General features: G+C 44.8%; 1 protein-coding gene across 1 annotated transcript; it reads left to right on the top strand.

Annotated features, from left to right (window-relative positions):
* Positions 1–7: 7 nt before the first annotated feature.
* MTPAP (mitochondrial poly(A) polymerase) lies at positions 8–19,982 on the top strand. The gene is made up of 9 exons (XM_081834385.1): positions 8–208; positions 1,768–1,940; positions 2,812–3,045; positions 8,754–8,978; positions 12,763–12,974; positions 14,864–15,090; positions 15,978–16,070; positions 16,162–16,235; positions 17,384–19,982. The coding sequence occupies exons 1-9, from the start codon at positions 37–39 to the stop codon at positions 17,720–17,722; spliced, it is 1,749 nt and encodes a 582-aa protein (XP_081690511.1). The 5' UTR covers positions 8–36; the 3' UTR covers positions 17,723–19,982.
* The last annotated feature ends 1,004 nt before the right edge of the window (positions 19,983–20,986 follow it).

Raw genomic sequence — 20,986 nt, 5'->3', positions numbered from 1 at the left:
TGCGCAGTACGGGCCCTTCCCGCGCTTCTTTCAGGAATGGCGGCCCCCATGGGGCGAGTGCCTCTTTGGCTCCAGTGCCGGGGTCTGTGCTTCCTCCGCCGCGCCGAGGCCAGGCTGAGGGTCGCCGGGAACCGGTTCAGCTCCACGGAAGCTGCGGCAGCTATGCGGAGCGAGCCGCAGGGCCCCGGCAGCGAGGAAGCGGCGGCAGGTAAAAGTGGTTTCGCTTTCTCGGGAGGCCCCTTCCCGCCCGGCCTCGCGTCCCTCCCTCTCTCTCGATGTCTGCCTGCTGCTTAGCAACTTGAGGGGAGAGGCTGAGGGACCCTCGAGGGGTGAGCAGCGAGGCGAAGGGATGCGCTGGTGGCAGCCGACTTAAGATGGCTTTGAAAAGGGACGAGTGATAAAGCTACCAGTGGCTATCCTCTTGAAAGCAGTACAGTGGTACCTCGGGTTAAGTACTTAATTCGTTGCGGAGGTCCGTTCTTAACCTGAAACTGTTCTTAACCTGAAGCACCACTTTAGCTAATGGGGCCTCCTGCTGCTGCCGCACCGCCGGAGCCCGATTTCTGTTCTAATCCTGAAGCAAAGTTCTTAACCTGAAGCACTATTTCTGGGTTAGCAGAGTCTGTAACCTGAAGCATATGTAACCCGAGGTACCACTGTATCGCCTCCAGGGCACCTGTTGATAGTGTTTTAATACTGCATCCATACAGGGCAACTGCCTCAGGCGGTAGGATCCAACCGGGGCAGCAGATCCCAATGTCAAGCTTTCTCTGTCCCGCCACCACCACTGCCTTGTTCCTGATATAGATCTTCCCTTGCCTGTTCTTCCCTGGTAGGGATGGAGTTGCCCTTTTTGGGTCCGCTTCAGTTGAACCTATACTGGTGTGGCCAGCCGAGTTGTGCAGCACCAGCAGAGTAGTCCAGCAAAGCTCCACAATCTTCGTCTTTTCCTGTCGTAGGCCTTTCTAGAATTGACAGTGAAGAAAACAAATTGCCCACATGGTTCAGTATAAAGCGTTTTATTGACTGAAGACAATTCAAATACACTATACACACACACATGCTTCATAAGTTGTATTAATGCATCATAAACTGTACTGCTTACAGGAACTTGGTCTTAGAGGTTAAAGTGAAGAAATTCAAATACACAGAAAGATTCAAGTTTGAAGAGAGATCCACCACCACCCACATTGCTGCTGAATGCAGCCATGGCGTTAGACCTGTCAGTGTGCCTGCACAGATTCTTTGGAGAAAGTGGGTATGGATGAGTCATGCTAAAGGCCTATGGCCTTGATCTGTTTCAAGATGCCCACCACAGCTGGCATCCTAACCGTGAATAGATTTCAGGTGTTGAGGAAGGGCACCTTGAGAAACAGACCAAGCTGTTGGTGCAATTTTGCACATATTCCCAAATTACACAAACACCTGTGAATACTAATGTTATTGCAGTCATGTCTCCCTATAGGCATCTGGTTCATCACTATGGAAATCAGGGTGCGGGCCTTTGGTCTGATCTAGCAGGATTCCTCTTATGTTCTTATACCTGGTGCCTGGGGCTGTTTTCAGTTGAGCATAGTGTGCTTTCACACACACAAACTTTTATGTAGCAAAACAAAAATGCACACAAACTTTTATGTAGGGTTTTTTTTGGGGGGGGGGTTGTCATGTAGTACGTACCTTTTTGCTTTTAAAAATGAAGTACATGTACTAATATCAGGCTGTAAAACTCTGCTCATATAATCTGTTTCCCCCTCCATTTCCATCCAGATACTGAAATTAGCACCAGAAAGAAGACATTCAGTAAGATCTTAGCAGAAAGACGAGAGCAGGCACAAAGAACCGTGTTAATTAACTGCCCATCCAAAATCAATGAGAAAAAACTACTCAAATACTTGTCATCTCATGGAAACATTAAGAATCACTTCTTCTATGAAAGTTACGTAAGTATTTTCAGCATTAGCAACTGAATCTGTGTGATTCAAATAGAAAGACCCAAGAGCAGATGGACTTGCGATAACTCATCTGTATCCAAAACAAAACAAATTCCTTCCAGTAGCACCTTAAAGACCAACTAAGTCAGTTCTTGGTACCTATCTGTAACTCATCTGTATCCTTTACAGAAGCGGATAGCATGGAAATTAGTTCCAGTTACAGATAGGTAGCCGTGTTGGTCTGCCATAGTCAAAACAAAACAAATTCCTTCCAGTAGCACCTTAAAGACCAACTAAGTCAGTTCTTGGTATGAGCTTTCGTGTGCATGCACACTTCTTCAGTACATTTAATGACAAAGTTCATCCTTTGTCTTCAAAGTCGATATTGTGCTACTGGAAGGAATATGGAAATTAGTGTTTGGCAGATTTTAAAATACTTGCACACAAAGGTCTCCCAAGGCAACTTACAAAATACAGTTAGTTTCATATACATAGGAGGAACATTTAGCTTTACAGTGGAACCTTGGTTCTCAAATGGCTTATGGTAGTTGATGAACACATCGGCTCCCAAACGCCAAAAACCTGGAAGTAAAGTGTTCTGGTTTTTGAACATTTTTCAGAAGCCGAACATTCGATGCGGCTTCGCTTGAGTGCAGGAAGCTCCTTCAGCCAATCGGAAGCCACACCTTGGTTTTCGAATGTTTCGGGAGTTAAACGGACTTCCAGAACGAATTAAGTTTGAGAACCAAGGTACCACTGTAGTCTTAACATGTTAAAAAAAATGAAAAATCATTCTAATGCCCAGCCTATGTTTACAGATAAAATCTGTTATATATCATACTACATAAATGTTACTATTTCTTCTTTTCTATTACTTCAGGGGATGTATGCAGTAGTAGAATTTTCTGAGACCGACAGTATAGCTTCACTGCAGGATGCTACTGGTTCTGTACAGTTGGTGGATGAGTGTCCTGTTCCATTTAAATCCAGAATTTTTACAATAACATTGAAAAACCCACCAAGCCAAGCTTCCAATCAGACTCCAGTTTACCGTCATAAACAGGCAACTATTCAAGTTGGAGAGCTGCTGACGAACCTATGTAATGCTGACAGTGTAAGTTCATGTTTGCAATTTCTCTTATAAGAAATAAAGCAGCTTTTATTATTGTGTTGAATATGTAACTGAAAAGCTGAATCAGAAACGCTGATCAGAAAGAGGGTGAATGGTTTTTAATGCATGTAGTAAATAGTTCCATTAATATTTTTGGAAAAATCGGTGCAATAATAATAATAATAATAATAATTTATTATTTGTACCCCGCCCATCTGGCTGGGTCTCCCCAGCCACTCTGGGCGGCTTCCAACAGAGATAAAAAATACACTAAAATGTCACATATTAAAAACTTCCCTGAACAGGGCTGCCTTCAGATGTCTTCTGAATGTCAGGTAGTTGTCCATCGCCTTGACATCCGATGGGAGGGCATTCCACAGGGCGGGCGCCACCACCGAGAAGGCCCTCTGCCTGGTTCCCTGCAACTTGGCCTCTCGCAGTGAGGGAACCGCCAGAAGGCCCTCGGAGCTGGACCTCAGTGTCCGGGCAGAACGATGGGGGAGGAGACGCTCCTTCAGATATACTGGACCGAGGCCATTTAGGGCTTTAAAGGTCAGCACCAACACTTTGAATTGTGCTTGGAAACGTACTGGGAGCCAATGTAGGTCTTTCAAGACCGGTGTTATATGGTCTCGGCGGCCGCTCCCAGTCACCAGTCTAGTTGCCGCATTCTGGATTAGTTGTAGTTTCCGGGTCACCTTCAAAGGTAGCCCCCCCACGTAGAGCGCATTGCAGTAGTCCAAGCGGGAGATAACCAGAGCATGTACCACTCTGGCGAGACAGACCGCAGGCAGATAGGGTCTCAGCCTACGTACCAGATGGAGCTGGTAAACAGCTGCCCTGGATACAGATTTGACCTGTGCCTCCATGGACAGCTGTGAGTCCAAAATGACTCCCAGGCTGCGCACCTGGTCCTTCAGGGGCACAGTTACCCCATTCAGGACCAGGGAATCCTCCACACCTGCCCGCCTCTTGTCCCCCAAAAACAGTACTTCTGTCTTGTCAGGATTCAGCCTCAATCTGTTAGCCGCCATCCATCCTCCAACCGCTTCCAGACACTCACACAGGACCTTTACCGCCTTCACTGGTTCTGATTTAAAAGAGAGGTAGAGCTGGGTATCATCTGCATACTGATGAACACCCAGCCCAAACCTCCTGATGATCCCTCCCAGCGGCTGCATGTAGATGTTGAAAAGCATGGGGGAGAGGACAGAACCCTGAGGCACCCCACAAGTGAGCGGCCAGGGGTCTGAACACTCATCCCCCACCACCACTTTCTGAACACGGCCCAGGAGGAAGGAGCGGAACCACTGTATGACAGTGCCCCCAGCTCCCAGCCCCTCAAGACGGTCCAGAAGGATGTCATGGTCGATGGTATCAAACGCCGCTGAGAGATCCAGCAGAACTAGGAAACAGCTCTCACCTTTGTCCCTAGCCCGCCGGAGATCATCAACCAGTGCGACCAAGGCAGTTTCAGTCCCATGATGAGGCCTGAATCCCGACTGGAAGGGATCCAAATGGTCCGCTTCTTCCAGGCGTGCCTGGAGTTGTTCAGCAACCACTCGCTCAATCACCTTGCCCAAGAATGGAAGGTTTGAGACTGGGCGATAATTGGCCATCGTGGCCGCATCTAAAGATGGTTTTTTAAGAAGCGGTTTAATAACCGCCTCTTTCAGCGGGTCTGGGAAGGCTCCCTCACGGAGGGAAGCATTCACCACCCCACAAAGCCCATCGCTCAGTCCTTCCCAGCTAGCTTTTATAAGCCAGGATGGGCAAGGATCCAGGAGACAGGTGGTTGGCTTCACTCGTCCAAGCAGCCTGTCCACATCCTTGGAGGTAACAGATTGAAATTGATCCCACACAACTTGACCAGACAGGACTCTAGCACTCTCCCGCCCCGGCCCTGCTCCCACGGTGGAGTCTACTTCTTCCCGAATCTGAGCGATTTTATCTGCAAAAAAATTTGCAAAATCATTGCAGGAGAACATGTGGCCCGTACTGGGCCCCGATGTTACAGGTGGTTCCGCTAAATTGCGAACCACCTGAAAGAGTCTCCTGCTGCTGTTTTCTGCAGATGCAATAGAGGCGGTGAAGAAAGTCTTCTTCGCCGTCGCTATCGCCACTTGGTAGGCTCGACGTTGAGCTCTAACCCGTGTCCGGTCAGATTCAGAATGAGTTATCCGCCACCGGCGCTCTAGCCGTCTCAACGATTGTTTCATTGCCCTCAGATCCGTGGAAAACCACGGGGCTCTCCGGGCTTCATGCAATCGGAGAGGGCGCTTCGGAGCCAAACAGTCAATAGCCCTGGTTAACTCCACATTCCAGCGGGCCACCAGGGAATCGGCTGAAAGGCCATCAACATGGGATAAAGCATCCCCAACCACTCTCTGGAAACCATTTGGATCCATTAAGTGGCGGGGGCGGACCATCCGAATCGGTCCCACCTCCCTGCAGAGGGGATGGGTCGCAGAGAAGTCCAGTTGCACCAGGAAGTGGTCTGACCATGGCACTTCTTTCGTTTCGCTTTTACTTAGTGTCAGATCACCAACATCCGTAGAGGTAAACACCAGGTCCAAGGCATGTCCGCGGCTATGGGTTGGGCCTGACTTATTCAGGGACAGCCCCATGGAGGCCATGCTTTCCACGAAGTCCCGAGCGGCCCCTTGTAAGGTCGTGTTGGCATGGATGTTAAAATCCCCTAGGACGACCAAGCTAGGTGTCTCCAGGAGAACATCCGCCACGACCTGAAGCAGCTCGGGCAGGGAATCCTTGGTGCAGCGGGGAGGTCGGTACACCAGAAGGAATCCTGTACTGCCCCTATTGCCCAACTTCCAGAACATGCACTCAGAAAACTGGGTCTTCCCAATAGGACGCCTGGTGCAAACTAATGACTTCCTAAAAATCACTGCAACCCCCCCTCCCCGCCCACATGACCTGGGTTGCTGTGCGTAAGAGAAACCTGGTGGACAAGCAGCGGCAAGGACAGGCCCATCTGCTTCATCCAACCAAGTCTCTGTTACACATGCCAGGTCAAGTCCTCCATCCATGATCAAGTCATGGATGGCAGTGGTCTTATGAATCATTGACCTGGCATTGCACAGCAACACTTTCAGGTCATGTGGGTATCCCTTGCTGATTCTAGTATTCATCCGGTCAGGACCAGACCCAGAGGTAGGGATAGTCCTCAGACAACGACTAAACCTGCCTCCTCTGTAATGACATGGTCTGGTCTTAGCGTAACTCCTCCTCCTACCCGTGATCACTGAGATCGGTTGTCCCAGTGCATTCCCCCCTGTGAAGCATATCCCAGCCATTTTGTGGGCTGGGGCCCATTCCCCGGCAGCCCTGACCCCTCCCCTTAAGAACAAAATAACCCCTTTAAAAAACAAAAACAAAAAAAACACAACACAAATAAAACAATATAAACAAAAAACAATAAAAATTACAAAAATTACAAAAACATAAAATCAAACAAATTCCCAGGCCCAATGAACATCCACCGCACCCCCCCCCCACATACAAAAAATTCAAAATAAAAATTTTAAAACATTTTAAAAGCACTCTGCACCCCTCCAGCAGTAACAGCAACTGTTCTAGTGAGGCCCGTCAGGCCCTGCCCCAGGCCAGATGGTGAGTGGCAGGAAGGAGCAGGACCCCATACACTCACACAGGAGAGTCCTCCCGGGCAGCAGAGTCCAGCAATCCTTTATGAGGCTTCAGGCCCCGCCCCAGGCCAGATGGTGAGTGGCAGGAAGGAGCAGGGCCCTTAGACACTCACATACAGGAGAGTCCTCCTGGGCAGCAGAGTCCAGCAGTCCCTATGAGGCCCCAGGCCCCGCCCCAGGCCAGATGGTGAGTGGCAGGAAGGAGCAGGGCCCTCAGACACTCACACGCAGGAGAGTCCTCTCGGGCAGCAGAGTCCAGCAGTCCTTTATGAGGCTTCAGGCCCCGCCCCAGGCCAGATGGTGAGTGGCAGGAAGGAGCAGGGCCCTCAGACACTCACACGCAGGAGAGTCCTTAACAATACTTGTTAATACAATAGAACTGTTACCAATGGAATAAATATCAATTTGTGATTTTTCTCCAGATCTTTTAAATAGGACAGAGAATGGTCATGCTTACTGATAATGAAGTAGCTCTTGCATTTTCAATACTAAGAAGCTGAAAGCAAAATAAAGAACTTCTATGAAAGATTAGATAGTTCATACAAAATAAAAAAATTCCTTCCACTAGCACCTTAAAGACCAACTTAGTTGGTCTTTAAGGTGCTACTGGAAGGATTTTTTTTATTTTGTTTTGACTATGGCAGACCAACACGGCTACCCATCTGTAACTAGATAGTTCATGTTGGTAGTAGCTACTAATTAATCTGGATCATGAAAAACTAAATTTATAAACAGTGCTTCCATTCATGCTTCTGAGAGAGGCGGCAATAATAAATCGTATAATATCAAAATGAATTTTCATGTAAAGAAACTTAACTTTTTCAGAAATCTTGATTCCAGGAATAGGAATCATTAGTGAACTCTCTTTGCATCAAGTTGCCTGGCATGAAATCACCAGCACAGTACAGAGATTTTTAGAGAACACAATCAGTTAACTGAGCCTCACCATTGGCTCACATAAACATCCTAGGACCCACCCAACATTCTTTGTGGTTAAACATTGCAGGAGAAACCTTGTAGCATTGAGTAATTTTGTTGTTTGAATAGAACCTTGTGCGCCATTACAGATCATCAAGTTGCAAATTCCTGATAGAATTCTGATGAACTTCCATGCCTCCGGAACCCAATAACTTGCACTCATGTATGTTCTCAGTACATTTAATGACAAAGTTCATCCTTTGTCTTCAAAGTCGATGTTGTGCATTTATTCTGGGTGCAAAGCTATATAGCGTTAACTTATGTCTGTTACAGTGGCTGTGTTTGCACTTTGTAGTAAGCCATAGTTACTGACTTACTGTGACCAAGCAGATTGCTTCTGCTTCACTCCTCCCCAATAGTTTAGCTTTCCAAACATGGTTTGTTGGAAGTGAAACAAACCACGACCCCTGGTTTGGATGTAATGCTAAGCCAAGGATCATGACTTGTTGCTCCCACTCACTAGTTGAGAGGAACAAAGCAGGAATAGTTAGCACATTCACAGTAAACCACCAATTATAATTTAATGACATGTGAACAGGGTGACTTTACATATTTGCTAAATGTATCACTTGGTACACTCGGATAACAGTAGATGTTAGAACTTGAGACATTCTGATGATTAATATTAGGATGAAAATGTCAGTGGGTTGTGGTGGCTTACAAATTCCATCCCTTTTAATCTTCAATAGTGCACAGTAATTTAGCAAGCACCAAATAGCAGGAACAATTAAGCCAGTAGGACTACCAAAAGGGGATGTTTTAAGCGAAGTATGTAAGAATTGCTGTATATAGAAGTTACTTGTGTCTTTTCTGAATCTGTTGATCTTCCATTGAACCAGTATCTATTGTGTTCAGTGCAGAGAGAAATGATGTTTAAAGGACTTGTATTTAAATAATCTTTATGGATGGATTTGGAAAGAAAGAATGCTGAGTTTACCCTCTGCTTGCTTTATGTTGTAAAGTTGTACCTTGCAGACAATGCGGCTGTTTCTCAACTCTCAAAGGTCACCCAAGTGCCTCACATAACCTGAGATTGAGTTCCCTCTCTCCCTTTTTTTGTCATTGCAGGTGAGCGACCAGTTGTACATGCTCGTAGAGAAGTATCAGCTAACAGAAGAAAACACTAAGCTCCGATTTTTTACCTGCTCTTTAATTCAAGACATTGCAAGTGCTTATTTTCCAGACTGCATTGTGAAGCCCTTTGGCTCTTCTGTGAACAGCTTTGGTAAACTGGGATGTGACTTAGACATGTTTTTGGATCTGGATGCAATCCGAAAAAATGCTACCCAAAGGGTAAGGTCTTTCTCTAACAGCATCCTCCATTGGTTTGTCGTTTGATTAGAATGTGGAATGACTGTTTTGCAATCATGACCATTTTTATTAATTTTAATTATAAAATTTGTTTTAATTGCCATGATGCAAATCAAAGTTGGCTACACCTGCAGCTTTTTTGGTTTGTTTTTGTCATTTTGCACACCTGTTACTGAGCTTCCTGAATGCCGTGCATTCATCTTAAGCTGCTTTTTGTGCATCCACGTCTCCCAGTCTTTAAGTATATATACTTACTAGTTTATTCATACAACTGAGCAACAGGTTAGTTCTAAGCTGGAAAAAGCCTACCCTTGCGTGTGTACGTTATGGCTTCATTTGCCGTACTCCATTCAAATTATCAGAGGATCAAATATTTGTAGGCCTAATCCTTTCTCAAATATGAGCTTATAATTTATACATAGCTCCTTGGAGAGCATCTAGTGACATTATCTTCAATTCAGCCACCAGAAGAATTGCATTGCAGTTGATGTGTGAATTAATGTTACAGCTTCAACCCAAATTTCCAGCCTGTAACTAAAGGCTTTTTCTTCAAGTATGAAACAATATCATTGCATTGTCTGGTTACCGTGTGTGTGTGTGTGTGTACTTCCCCTCCCTGCTAACCCTACTTCCTGGAATTCCCTGACACTGAAATTTGGGGATCCTACAAATTACTCATATTCAAGAGTGCTGTGTACATAGATGGTACTATAAAGACTAATTACCACCATCTTCAAGTGCATGGACCTCCTAGCAGCCATTAGAGCATCACCAGTACCTTATCCAGTCATTGTGGACAAACGGAAGAGTCCTGCTTATGCTGCAAGTGGTAAAGAAGGCACTGAATTCCAGACCCTAAAGTCAAGGGTGGGAAACCAGTGGCTCTCTGGATGTTTATGGAGCCCAGTGCTCATTATCACCAACCAGTAGTGATGTGGGGTGAGAATATTTTGCGGAGAATATTCTCTGCTAGAAAATTCTCCGGAGAATATTCTTCACAAACTGTAAATTCTAATGTAAGAACCAGTTTTACAACCCACATTTTAAAAACCTAGTAAATAATAAGTGAACCTGAGATTTTAATTATTCCTTTTACTTTAAAAGCTACATTTCATACATACACAACATAATTAGAATTCCAAGTTGATGGTAAATATACGGTTAGTGGCAGGCTTAGTGACTAACGTGACTCATTCCCGTTGAATTTTCAATTTCAAGTTTCGTGCAAAAAATCAAAGAATGTGAACCCCCTGCATTGTTGCACTGAATAAAAATATCTGTACAGTTTTTGGTTGCCATCTGAACAAGTTAACCCATGAATAAACATATATATTAACTAATTATATCATTTTCAATGCATTAAAATGAATATTCTCCTATTTTAAATGAAAATTCTCTAATATTCTCATTAATCGAGAATATTCTCCAAAAGATTGTTTTTGAGAATTTAACATCACTACCAACTAATGGAGTCAAAGGTCGGGGATGATGGATTCAGGGAGTCCAGCAACATGTGAAGGGCTACAGCTTCCCCACCCTGCCCTAAACCTTTGACAGCGTTTAGTGCTTTTATTAGCGTCACCCACAAAACAGTCTGCTCTCATGCATCTTTGCTTTCTGCAATGAAAATAGGACTTGGGTGCCTGTTCTGTGTGCTGCATTGCAGCTGGTGGCCACGTTAACATGCTCCTGGACAATGAATACGCAGGCACAGGAAGGGTTAAACACAATGTCCACACGGGGATAAGCAAACTAAGCAGGTTTGTTCTAGGCAGCTGCAAAGCCGTGTACATTTCCTCTATGCAATTAGCCAATCTTATCTCAAACAGCAGCATATGCAAACTGTAGTAATGCGGTTCACGGTTCCATTTTTCTCATGACAGTATAATAAAATGCTGCCTATCAGCCCAAAGGAGTCCCAGATATACCACTTCCTCCTTTTGCGTAATTTTGCCAGAGTGTATTGGCCAACGCTGCCTTGTTTTGCTCATGTAAACAGAGGCTGTGTGCTTAAAAACCATTTCCCCGTCACATGTGGGAAAGCCCTGACTTTCTCCAGGTTGGTTTTTCTCTCTACTGAGAGAACTGGCTCAGTTTCAGTCTTTGCCTTGAGGCAGCTTTTCTTGTCATGGATATGGATGGTGCATGTGTTTCTAATATCAGAGCATTTCTTTAACAGCATTGCTTTTATATAAAAAAAGTTAAATCTATTCCTCTGAAGGGTCCATTAGAGCTGGATATGATTCAGACTGGCTGGGCTCCCAGGGGTTGCATGCGGCATGTCTCTGTCCTTTCTCCTGCTGCAGCCTCCACATGCCCCTCTCCCTCCCAAGCTGAAGCAGCATCTAGAGCAAGCCAGGACAAGTTAGTGGAAACCAGGTAGAAGTGGGGCTCTTTGGACCCTGGACATTTAATTTTAGGGATATAACTGCTCTTCCCTGCTTCATATAACACCAGTGCTCCGAGATATGCATTGGTCGCTGATTTGCTACCAAGCCAAGTTCCAGGTGTTACTATTAGTATAAAAGTAAAGGGACCCCTGACCATTAGGTCCAGTTGTGTCTGACTCGTCTCGCTTTATTGGCCGAGGGAGCCTGCATACAGCTTCCGGGTCATGTGGCCAGCATGACTAAGCTGCTTCTGGCAAACCAGAGCAGCGCACAGAAACGCCGTTTACCTTCCCGCCGGAGCGGTACCTATTTATCTACTTGCACTTTGACGTGCTTTCGAACTGCTAGGTGGGCAGGAGCAGGGACCGAGCAACAGGAGCTCACCCCGTTGCAGGGATTCGAACCACCAACCTTCTGATCGGCAAGTCCTAGGCTCTGTGGTTTAACCCACAGCGCCACCTGTGTCCCTACTGTATACTATTATACTATATTTGTATACTATTAGTATACAAAGCCCTTAACAACTTGGGGACAGTTTGCTTGCAAGATATGCCCACTCAACAGCTTTGATTGGCAGAACTGGCACTGTTACAGATGCCATGTAATACCCACTCCACATTTGTAAGGACTCGATCTTTTAGTGTGGTGGCACCTACACTTTAAAACTCCCGGCCTATTGATATGAGCCAGGCACCTTCACTGTAGTCTTTGCTAAAAACATATTGTTTAGACAGGCCTACTGAGATATCTAGAATGCCAGTGTGTTTTTAGATTATTGCTGGTTTTATGTTTTTGAATGTTTTCATTGTTTTTACTAATAATTGTACAGTCATAACTTGGTTCTCAAATGGAATCCATTCTGGAAGTCCGTTCGACTTCCAAAAACGTTTGAAATCCAAGGCGCGGCTTTCAATCGGCTGCAGGAGCTTCCTGCACTCAATCAGAAGCCATGGAAGCCACATTGGACATTCGGCTTCCCAAAAATGTTCGCAAACTGGAACACTCACTTCCGGGTTTGCGGCATTGTGAGGCAAAACATTTGAGTCGCATGGCATTCGAGAACCAAGGTATGACTGTATTGCTTATTCCTTTTTTGTAAACCAATTTGAAGTTGTTGTTTTTTTACAATCAAGCAGTATAAAAATTATGTTAAATAAATAAACCACATCTTTTGAGTTCTAGGTATGTAACAATAATATTTTGCTCATTTGGGGAGGGGGAGCAAAGACTAAAAAGAGGGAAGTCGGTAGAAGATGCAGGTGACAATCCTAATTTTCAAGTGCTCATTATCTTACACAAATTTCTGAAGAGGACGCTGTGTCAGGGGGCTTGCCTTTGTTTTGAACGTTTGACTTATTCTGTCTCTTTTGTGTTAGAAAACAGGTCCCTTCAACATAGATTATCTAATGAAGAGAGTACCTTCTGAACGAATAGCAACACAGAGGACCCTTTATGTGATTGGTGAATTTATTGATAACTTTGGCCCTGGGTGTGTCGGTGTCCAAAAAATACTTAATGCTCGCTGTCCATTGGTACGATTTTCTCATCAGCCTTCAGGATTTCAGTGTGACTTGACAGCTAATAATAGGTAAGCATTTTCAAGTGTACATCCTACCGTCCAGGAAACTCAGGGCAAGGGCAGCCAGAAATACCCAGTAAGCTTAGTGATGTCTTTCTGGCCTGGTATTGCATCCATTGCACCAGAGAAAGGAAACCAGGTAATCTCCAGCTGGTGGGCTCTTAACTCCCATCAACCCCAGCCAGTGCAGCTAATGGTCAGGGATCATGGAAGTTGTAGTTTATCAACAGCTGGAAGACTGCAGGTTCCCCACCCATACACTATACAGTATACCACACCATATTGGGTTTAGATATGGGTGTATAAGTGGCTATAGAGTGGCAATGTATATCAGCATTCTAAAGCGGGAGCAGGCAAAATGCAGATTGGGATCTGCTAGCATCAATATAATCTCTCTCCCGCCCCCACTTTATTCCTCACCCCACTCCAGCAATGGAGACTGAGATTGTTTTGACCAAGCAAAGCTGGATTATCAGACAGGCCAGCAAAGCCCTGGCCTAGGGCCTCTGTCCATGTGGCATTGGTGCAGCCTGCAAATTTCTCTCTAAAAATTACAGGTAAAGGGGCCCTTCTCAACAGGGCCTGTGGTGTTCATAATTAGGTGCCGGTTTTGACAATGATGACAGCACTAAAGGGTGGGGGGAAGGTCTGTTAAGTGGTCCACCAAGACTAACAGCAGTTTTCAAGTGGTCTGCTGAGGGAAACCACTTGAGAACCGCTGGATAAAAATATACAGATGGGCATTAGTGTTGAGATACAGTGGTACCTCTGGTTAAGTACTTAATTCGTTCCGGAGGTCTGTACTTAACCTGAAACTGTTCTTAACCTGAAGCACCACTTTAGCTAATGGGGCCTCCTGCTGCTGCCGCGCCGCCGGAGCCCGATTTCTGTTCTCATCCTGAAGCAAAGTTCTTAACCTGAAGCACTATTTCTGGGTTAGCAGAGTCTGTAACCTGAAGCATATGTAACCTGAAGCGTATGTAACCTAGAGTACCACTGTATTAAAGAAAACTTTGTTTTTTCACTTGATGACCAGTAGGGGGAGCAGGCTTCTTATTAATAACATTTCTGGCACAGTCCCCCCCCCCCCTTTGAGCGTTTTTCCTTTCCTTTCTTAATTCCGTGTATAGGGGAAATACCAATCGTATGAATACTTTACAGTTGCTTTTATAATAAACCACAGGAGACACCTGTGTTGATGTTTTATTGACCAGATTAGCATTTGTGAACTTTGCCATGTTGAGTTCTCTGTGCCAGAAAAAAGCTATTGTTTTGCCCTCTGCAAAGAAAGATCGCAGTGCTTCTGTGTTACCACTCATGTCTGACCCTGTCTGCCAGTCCTCCCTGAAGCCGCCTGATACTATTTCAGATGGCCTTAGTTGCTTCCCTCTTTACCCTTCTGAGTGACAGCCCTGTTCTTATGAGGAGAAATAGTGGGTGAAATCTAATTAAGTTCTATTCAAAGTTGAAATTAATAACCCTGCATTAGCCATGAACATTAATTTCTCTGAGTATGTCTAGCATTGGATACAACCTAGTATCTCTTAATGGGTCCACTTCTGGGTTGCGGAGCAGATATACTAATAAGCACAATGCCCTCTGCCTTTCTAAAGTTTGCATCTCTCCTGATAAGCCATCTCAGAGAACATCATACATTGAGAATTGTGATTCTGTGTTGATTTGACTCTTCAGCAATAAACCAGCAAAGGTTTATGCAAGCCTTACAGTTGTAGATCCTTTGTCTCCTGTGAAACAGTCTGTTGCCATTTCTTTAAAAAGGCTGCATGTTCCCAGTTTTCCTGTTGGCAGGGGCTCTCCTCACACCCTCATGTGTTGCACTTATAAGTTGTTGACGCTCTATATGTCCCTTTGACGCTCTTCCATTCCTTTTCCAACAGAATTGCCCTGAAAAGCTCTGAGCTCCTGTATATCTACGGCAGCCTCGACCCGCGTGTGAGAGCTCTGGTGTTCAGTGTGCGGTGCTGGGCACGGGTCCAAGCCATAACCAGCAGCATTCCTGGCCCCTGGATTACTAATTTCTCACTCACGCTGATGGTCTTGTTTTTTCTGCAAAGAAGAAAGCCCCCCATCATTCCAACTTTGGATCAGCTGAAGGAGCTAGCTGGTAAGAGGGAGGATTTGAGGAACATGTGCAGGTGGAATAATAATTATCAGATTTTTCTCCTGCCCTTCCTCCGGAAGGGACCCAGAGCAGATACAACAAAGCAGAAAAGACAATGCACTTAAAAAAACAAAAAACAAAATGCAAAACCAGATATCCTCACAGCTAAGTTTCACAGTTCCCAGCACTAGCTGCAGTTCCCAGACAGTCTTCAAGGGCAGCCCCAGGTGAAGCACATTGCAGTAGTCCAAAAGGGGAGGTCATTGGCATGAATGACTGAGGCCGGGTTATCCCAGTCCATGAATGGCCAGGGCTAGGCATAAGCACTCATAGCCACAGAAGCTGCTTGGCAGTCCAGTTACAGATTTAAATCGAGGGACTACTATCAGAGTATTCACCTGTTCCTTCAGGGAGAGTCTAACCCCTCCCAGAACATCACAGTGGTTGCAATTTGTTCTTTAGTTGATAAAAGCAATGGAAGGAGGGTAAAAGTTTTTAACTGTTAAGCGTTGCAAATTGGAGCAGTTGCTTGGATTTTGCACCACTTTCTACCTCTGCCTTTCCAAAAGGAGAGGCCACTGTTATGAGCAAGGAGGACCATGCTTACTCATTTAGGCATTCAAGGGGTGGTGTGTTTATTTGTTGCTGTTTCAGTTGTATTGCCTTTTTATATGCTGTATCCCACCCTGGGACCTTCCGGTGAAGGGTGAGTAAGAGATATAAATAATAATTGTCTTTTGTCTGTGCCTGAATTGTTTCAATGCTGAAGTGCTTGAACGGTTGTTTTTATAATTTGTCACACACTAATCTCTATGCGATTAACTTCATCCCTTTTCAAATTCTATAGTGTCTGTACGTGATAGTTCAAAGGTGTTTGTTTTTTGCTTTAGATACAGAAGATAAGCACGTGATTGAAGGTCACGACTGTACCTTCGTTAGTGACTTGAACAAAATTAAGCCCACAGAAAACACAGAAACTCTAGGTAAGAAGGCCCCCTTGTAAATCTTTTCACCAGTCAGATCTGAACTTGGGTCTCTTCTTTCCTTACTGTGTTTCCCCCCCTTTTTTTCTAGATGTACTACTGAGTGACTTCTTTGAATACTTTGGAAATTTTCCTTTTAACAAATTTTCACTAAATATCAGAAAGGTAAAAGTATTTAACTTTCACACCTTTTCAGGGTTTATTGCCAGTCTTTATGTTACTGTATGAAAATGTCTGAATATTGGAGACGGGGGGAGCAAAACTGGTATTAGTAATTCTTCCTGCTTTGCTGTGGTGCTAGGACTGTATTGTGCAGCCAGGATGGGCTGGCATTCAATTCAGAAACCTCCAAATGTATTATTTGGGTGAGAGAGGGGCTGTTTGCTGAATGGATGTGGGTGGCTTGTGGCATTTTTTGAGCGGCCATATTGGGAGAACATTTTAATACCTTGCTAGTTCCCTGCTATGTTGGATTTAAATGGGCCTTGCTGGCTGTAGCCTTAGGACAAAGCATCTAAGGCCACCCCTCGTTTTTGGTTTTTTTGCTGATGCACAGACTCCAGCTAAGAGCTCCCTTGGACTTATTCACAGGTGTGGGCAAAAACTTGAATCCTTTCTCCTCTTGTCAGTTATTGGGAGTGAAAGAAATATGCAAATATGAATTTTGCTGTGTTTGAGTATGTGGAAATTGCTGCCTTTCCGCTCTTGAACTTTCCCTCTGAACCCAGTTCATTATCTCTGCCACCGCAATCCTGGCTTGCCCATCAAAATGCTTCTCTAAAGACACAGCATATTGTCTGTGTTCTGTACTACAGGGGTAGGCAAAGTAAGGATTGTTGGTGTCTTTTGCTAGATCTGCAAACCAGAGCCTGGCAGGAAATATATTCTGCTAATATTGTAGAACAGGGTGCCTCTGAGTATATTCTATGCCTAGATACCCCACCCCCAGTACTAGAACTGAACTGAGCACTCAGACCTTTCACACACGAATCCATTTCTGGTTAGCTTACTTCATTTCAGCAGTCTGCTATAAGCAAGAAAAGCCATTACATTTCTGGGAGTTGGAAACTCTTGCTCATCTACTGCAACTTGCCAGAGATCCACCAGTAGATCGCGATCTCCCTTCTGCATACCCTTGCATATAAACACCTGGCTTTCTTTTGAAAGGCCCAGTAAATGGGTGGTGGTAGCAGTTTTGGACTTTGCATGGGTTTTTGCTTATTTACGTTTGCCTCGGGGCAGTCAGTAATCCACAGTGCACATGTTAAATGATTTTTGTTTCACCGCCGCCTCCTTTTTTTCCAAATATACAGGGGAAAGAGCAAAACAAGCCAGAAGCGTCTGCTCTTCACATACAGAACCCCTTTGAACAAAACCTTAATATCAGCAAGAACGTAAATGCAACGCAGCTTGAAAGATTTGTCAGTTTGGCCAGAGAGAGCGCCTGGCTTTTGCAGCAGACGGGGAAGGGTCCGTTCAGCAGCAACCAGCGCTGGGGACTGGCAGCCCTTCTCCTAACATCAGCAGGAAATAATGCCAGCAAGGGTACGAGAAGGAAGAGGGGACCAGCCAGCGAACGGATCAAAGGCTTGTTGGAATCCTTGAAGCTTAGCGCTGAGAACGGGAAGAGGCCTTTTAGTACTCGGGCATAGTAGTTTCTGCAGCATCAACGATGATTGATGGCTCCGTATCTCTTGAGCATCCTGGTTTCTGCATGGAATGAAAAGGTAGTTGTAGCAGCACAGCCTTCAGGTCTTCTGCAACTGGGGAGGTTGATATGCTGAATCTCCTCTTGCTCTACTTGACTGTTTGTGCTGCTCTTTTGGTTGAGAAATATCCAATTTTTTATGAATTAAGTTTATACTCAGTAGCGATCGGAAAGGCACGAACAAAGGATCTGAGAATCTGGGCCTTGGAAATATTCTTGGTTAAATAAGAGAGGGGGGAAATGTACAGCAAACCTCTTCCTTCTGGGAACAGCTTGCACCTACCAAGCACACTGATGCACAGCAAACCATTGTAGCCAAAGTACCTATATCCATTTTTGTAACCACACCCATAAATGATGCAAGGTGAAATAAAGTGAGCAAGGCAGAGTGGTTGCATGTAGTACTGCTGTCGTGGAAGTCTTCAGTGCTGAACAAGAAATGTGTTTGTGAGTTTCAGTATGAGAACAAATATTGCAGATGATGCCTTTGTAGAAGCTGCCTTTGTGCATCCAAAACAAAAAACAACGCTTTAAGTTTTTAAACACAATATTACCATTACCTTACTGTCATGTTGTCTCTGTATTTGAAATCTTCATTTAATTTTAATACTTGAAAGGTTTGGGAAGTTGAAATCCAGGAGGACTGCAGCCTGTGTTGTTGATACTGCCTGGAACTTGTATTAACCTGCATTGAAAGCTCTGAATCGAGCTGTCACGGACCTTCCTGTGAATTTGCAGTTCTTTTTTGTTGGTGTGATCTAAGGACTCATTACATGTGCAGGAGCCCAAAGCACAGCACACACAGCTCCTGCAAATTTAACAGCTTTCCCATTGAGCTCCATGTTGCAGGGTGGCACAGATCCAAGTACGCATCCCTGAATTAATTTGTGCTGTGCCTTTTGCGTACATGTGTGATTACGCGCACAAACCTCTTCCCTTTTTTTGCTGGGGGTGTTGCTTAATATTTTTGTAGGTGGCTGCTGTGCTTAACAACTCACTCCATCTCCCCTCTGTTTCAGCGTTGTCCTTATTTCTGACTTTCTCCCTCTCAAAATCACTCCGTTCCTTTCACTTTGGAGACCTGTCACTTTGACTGCTCTTCTTCCTGTTGGAATGGCATTCTTTTCAGCCTGAAATAAATGGATGGTGACTGGCCTTCCAGACTCTGGTAGGCAGCTCCTCTAATGAATACTGGGGAACCATTAATATGAAATACTATTTCCCCCTTTTTCTATTTTTAAAAAGGCCAATTTTTCCTTTGACTATTTAACAGGCTTCTAAGGCTGCAGTGTGAAACGAAACGGCACATGATAAAAATGAATCAAGAGTGAAATGTTTAGCCTACTGTCTTCATCCTCTTAGTTTCTGTGTTAGTTATCCTGCTTGTTTTCCAAATCTTTGCATTGCTATCAAAGTGCCATATGGTGGTCTCCCCCCCCCCAATGCATGTGGATGGCTTCTGAAGCGCCTGAAATCAAGGGGGAGGAATGAGGTTGGGCCAGTCCACTGCTTGTCACTGAGTAGGCGAGGAGCCTGGCTGGCTGGAGACCAGCATCCTGTTTCTGACAGTGGACAGCCAAATTCTTCTGGGTATCTCACAGGAGGGCACAAAGGCTGCAGTCTTCCCCTGCTTCCGAGCAGCAGCAGAGCAAATTTATGGAGTGTGGGGTCCAATTCCATTTTAAAGCCATCTACAAGCCTGCGGGCAAGTAACCTTCCATTCTGGGTGGAGCTGTGATTTCTTTGGCCTCCCCTGGATCTAGGAGCATAGGGACCTACCTGCCTTACATTGAGCCAGACCATGGTTCCAGCCAGCTCAGGACTGTCTACACTGACTGGCAGCGTTTTCAGGTAGGTTTCTCTCCCAGCCCTACCTGGAGATACCTGGGGGTTAAACCTGGGACCTTCGGAATGCAAAGCAGATGCTCTAACACTTGAGCTGCAGCCTTTCCTGTTGCCAGTCTGTTTCATTGGACAGCCTTGAGTTCAGGAGAAAAATAATACACTCACACCAGGTAAAATTGTATAATCCTTTATCATGTGATCCCTGCATTGCAGCGGGTTAGGCTAGATGGGCTCTAAGGGTCCTTTCCAACTCTGCAATTCTGTGGTGATGTACTCTGTCCATTTTTAGAAAATAATGATAATAAATTAAAACTGAGTGGCCTTTCTCTGTAGGAAAGGTGCTCCAATCTCTTGATTAATTTAGTTGTCTTTTTCTGTACTTCCATCATCCCTACAATGTCCTCCTTGGGATGGGGGCAATCGGAACTGTGCACAGCATTCCAAACGCAACTGGCAACCTGGTTTTTATATACACGCATTATTGTATTGTGGTGTTTCAATCCTATTGTATTGTTTTTGTTTTAACTACTTATCTGTGGTTTTATCTTGTATTTTTATCTTGTGAACCACACTGAGATCTTTTGATGAAGGGCTGTATAGAAAAGCAACAACAACAACAGGATTGGAACCCGCACTTAAAACTTTTAAGGTTCATATTATGTGGGTTTGACCCTGTAGAGTTTGAAGGGGGTAGGAGGAGGCGACACAAATATCTCTTCTAAAGATTTATGGGGGAGGGGGGTCACCTCCTGACTTGCAAAAAGGGGCTGCCACGTCTTGTTTTGAAAACTCCAGGGAATCGAAACCCTCCCAGTTCACAAAGCAGGAAGCAGATCTAAAAGCACTTTGGGACGCCCAGCTTGACGGGTCACTTACAGTGCTAAGTATTTCTCCAGCTTTTAAGCACTTGCCGATGACACATTCAGCACACTTCCGTAAGAGTAAAGTGGGATGTGAATGACAGCTGCTGGCTTCCAGGTTTCGTGAGCTTCCCTCCAGCTCTTGTGCACCTGAGCATTTTCTGCACGATGTGGTATCAAATGGTGTTCATTGCTATTTTTATTAGCTGTCACTACTTTGAAGGCCATAATTGGTTTAAACATTGCATACTCAATGAACATTTGTGCAACTTACATTAATGAAACCCTAAGAAATTCAAAATGTCACAAAAGAGTGAGCAAGTTGTCATGTCCTCCAAGTTCATAACAATGGATAATGAAGCCTTAAGATAGAGGCCTCAATCCTATACACATGCTTACCTGGGTGAAAGCCCCATTGAATTAGGTAGTGCATGCTTCTGGCATGTCAGTGACATAATTTGGCTTTGCTGTGCAGGTTTCTGAAACAAGCCTCATGCCTCATC

Source organism: Podarcis erhardii (assembly GCF_964252035.2).
Source record: "Podarcis erhardii genome assembly, chromosome: 12".
Classification (NCBI taxonomy): Eukaryota; Metazoa; Chordata; class Lepidosauria; order Squamata; family Lacertidae; genus Podarcis; species Podarcis erhardii.
Note: the sequence above shows the minus strand (reverse complement) of the source record. Positions and strands in the feature narration are given on the sequence as shown.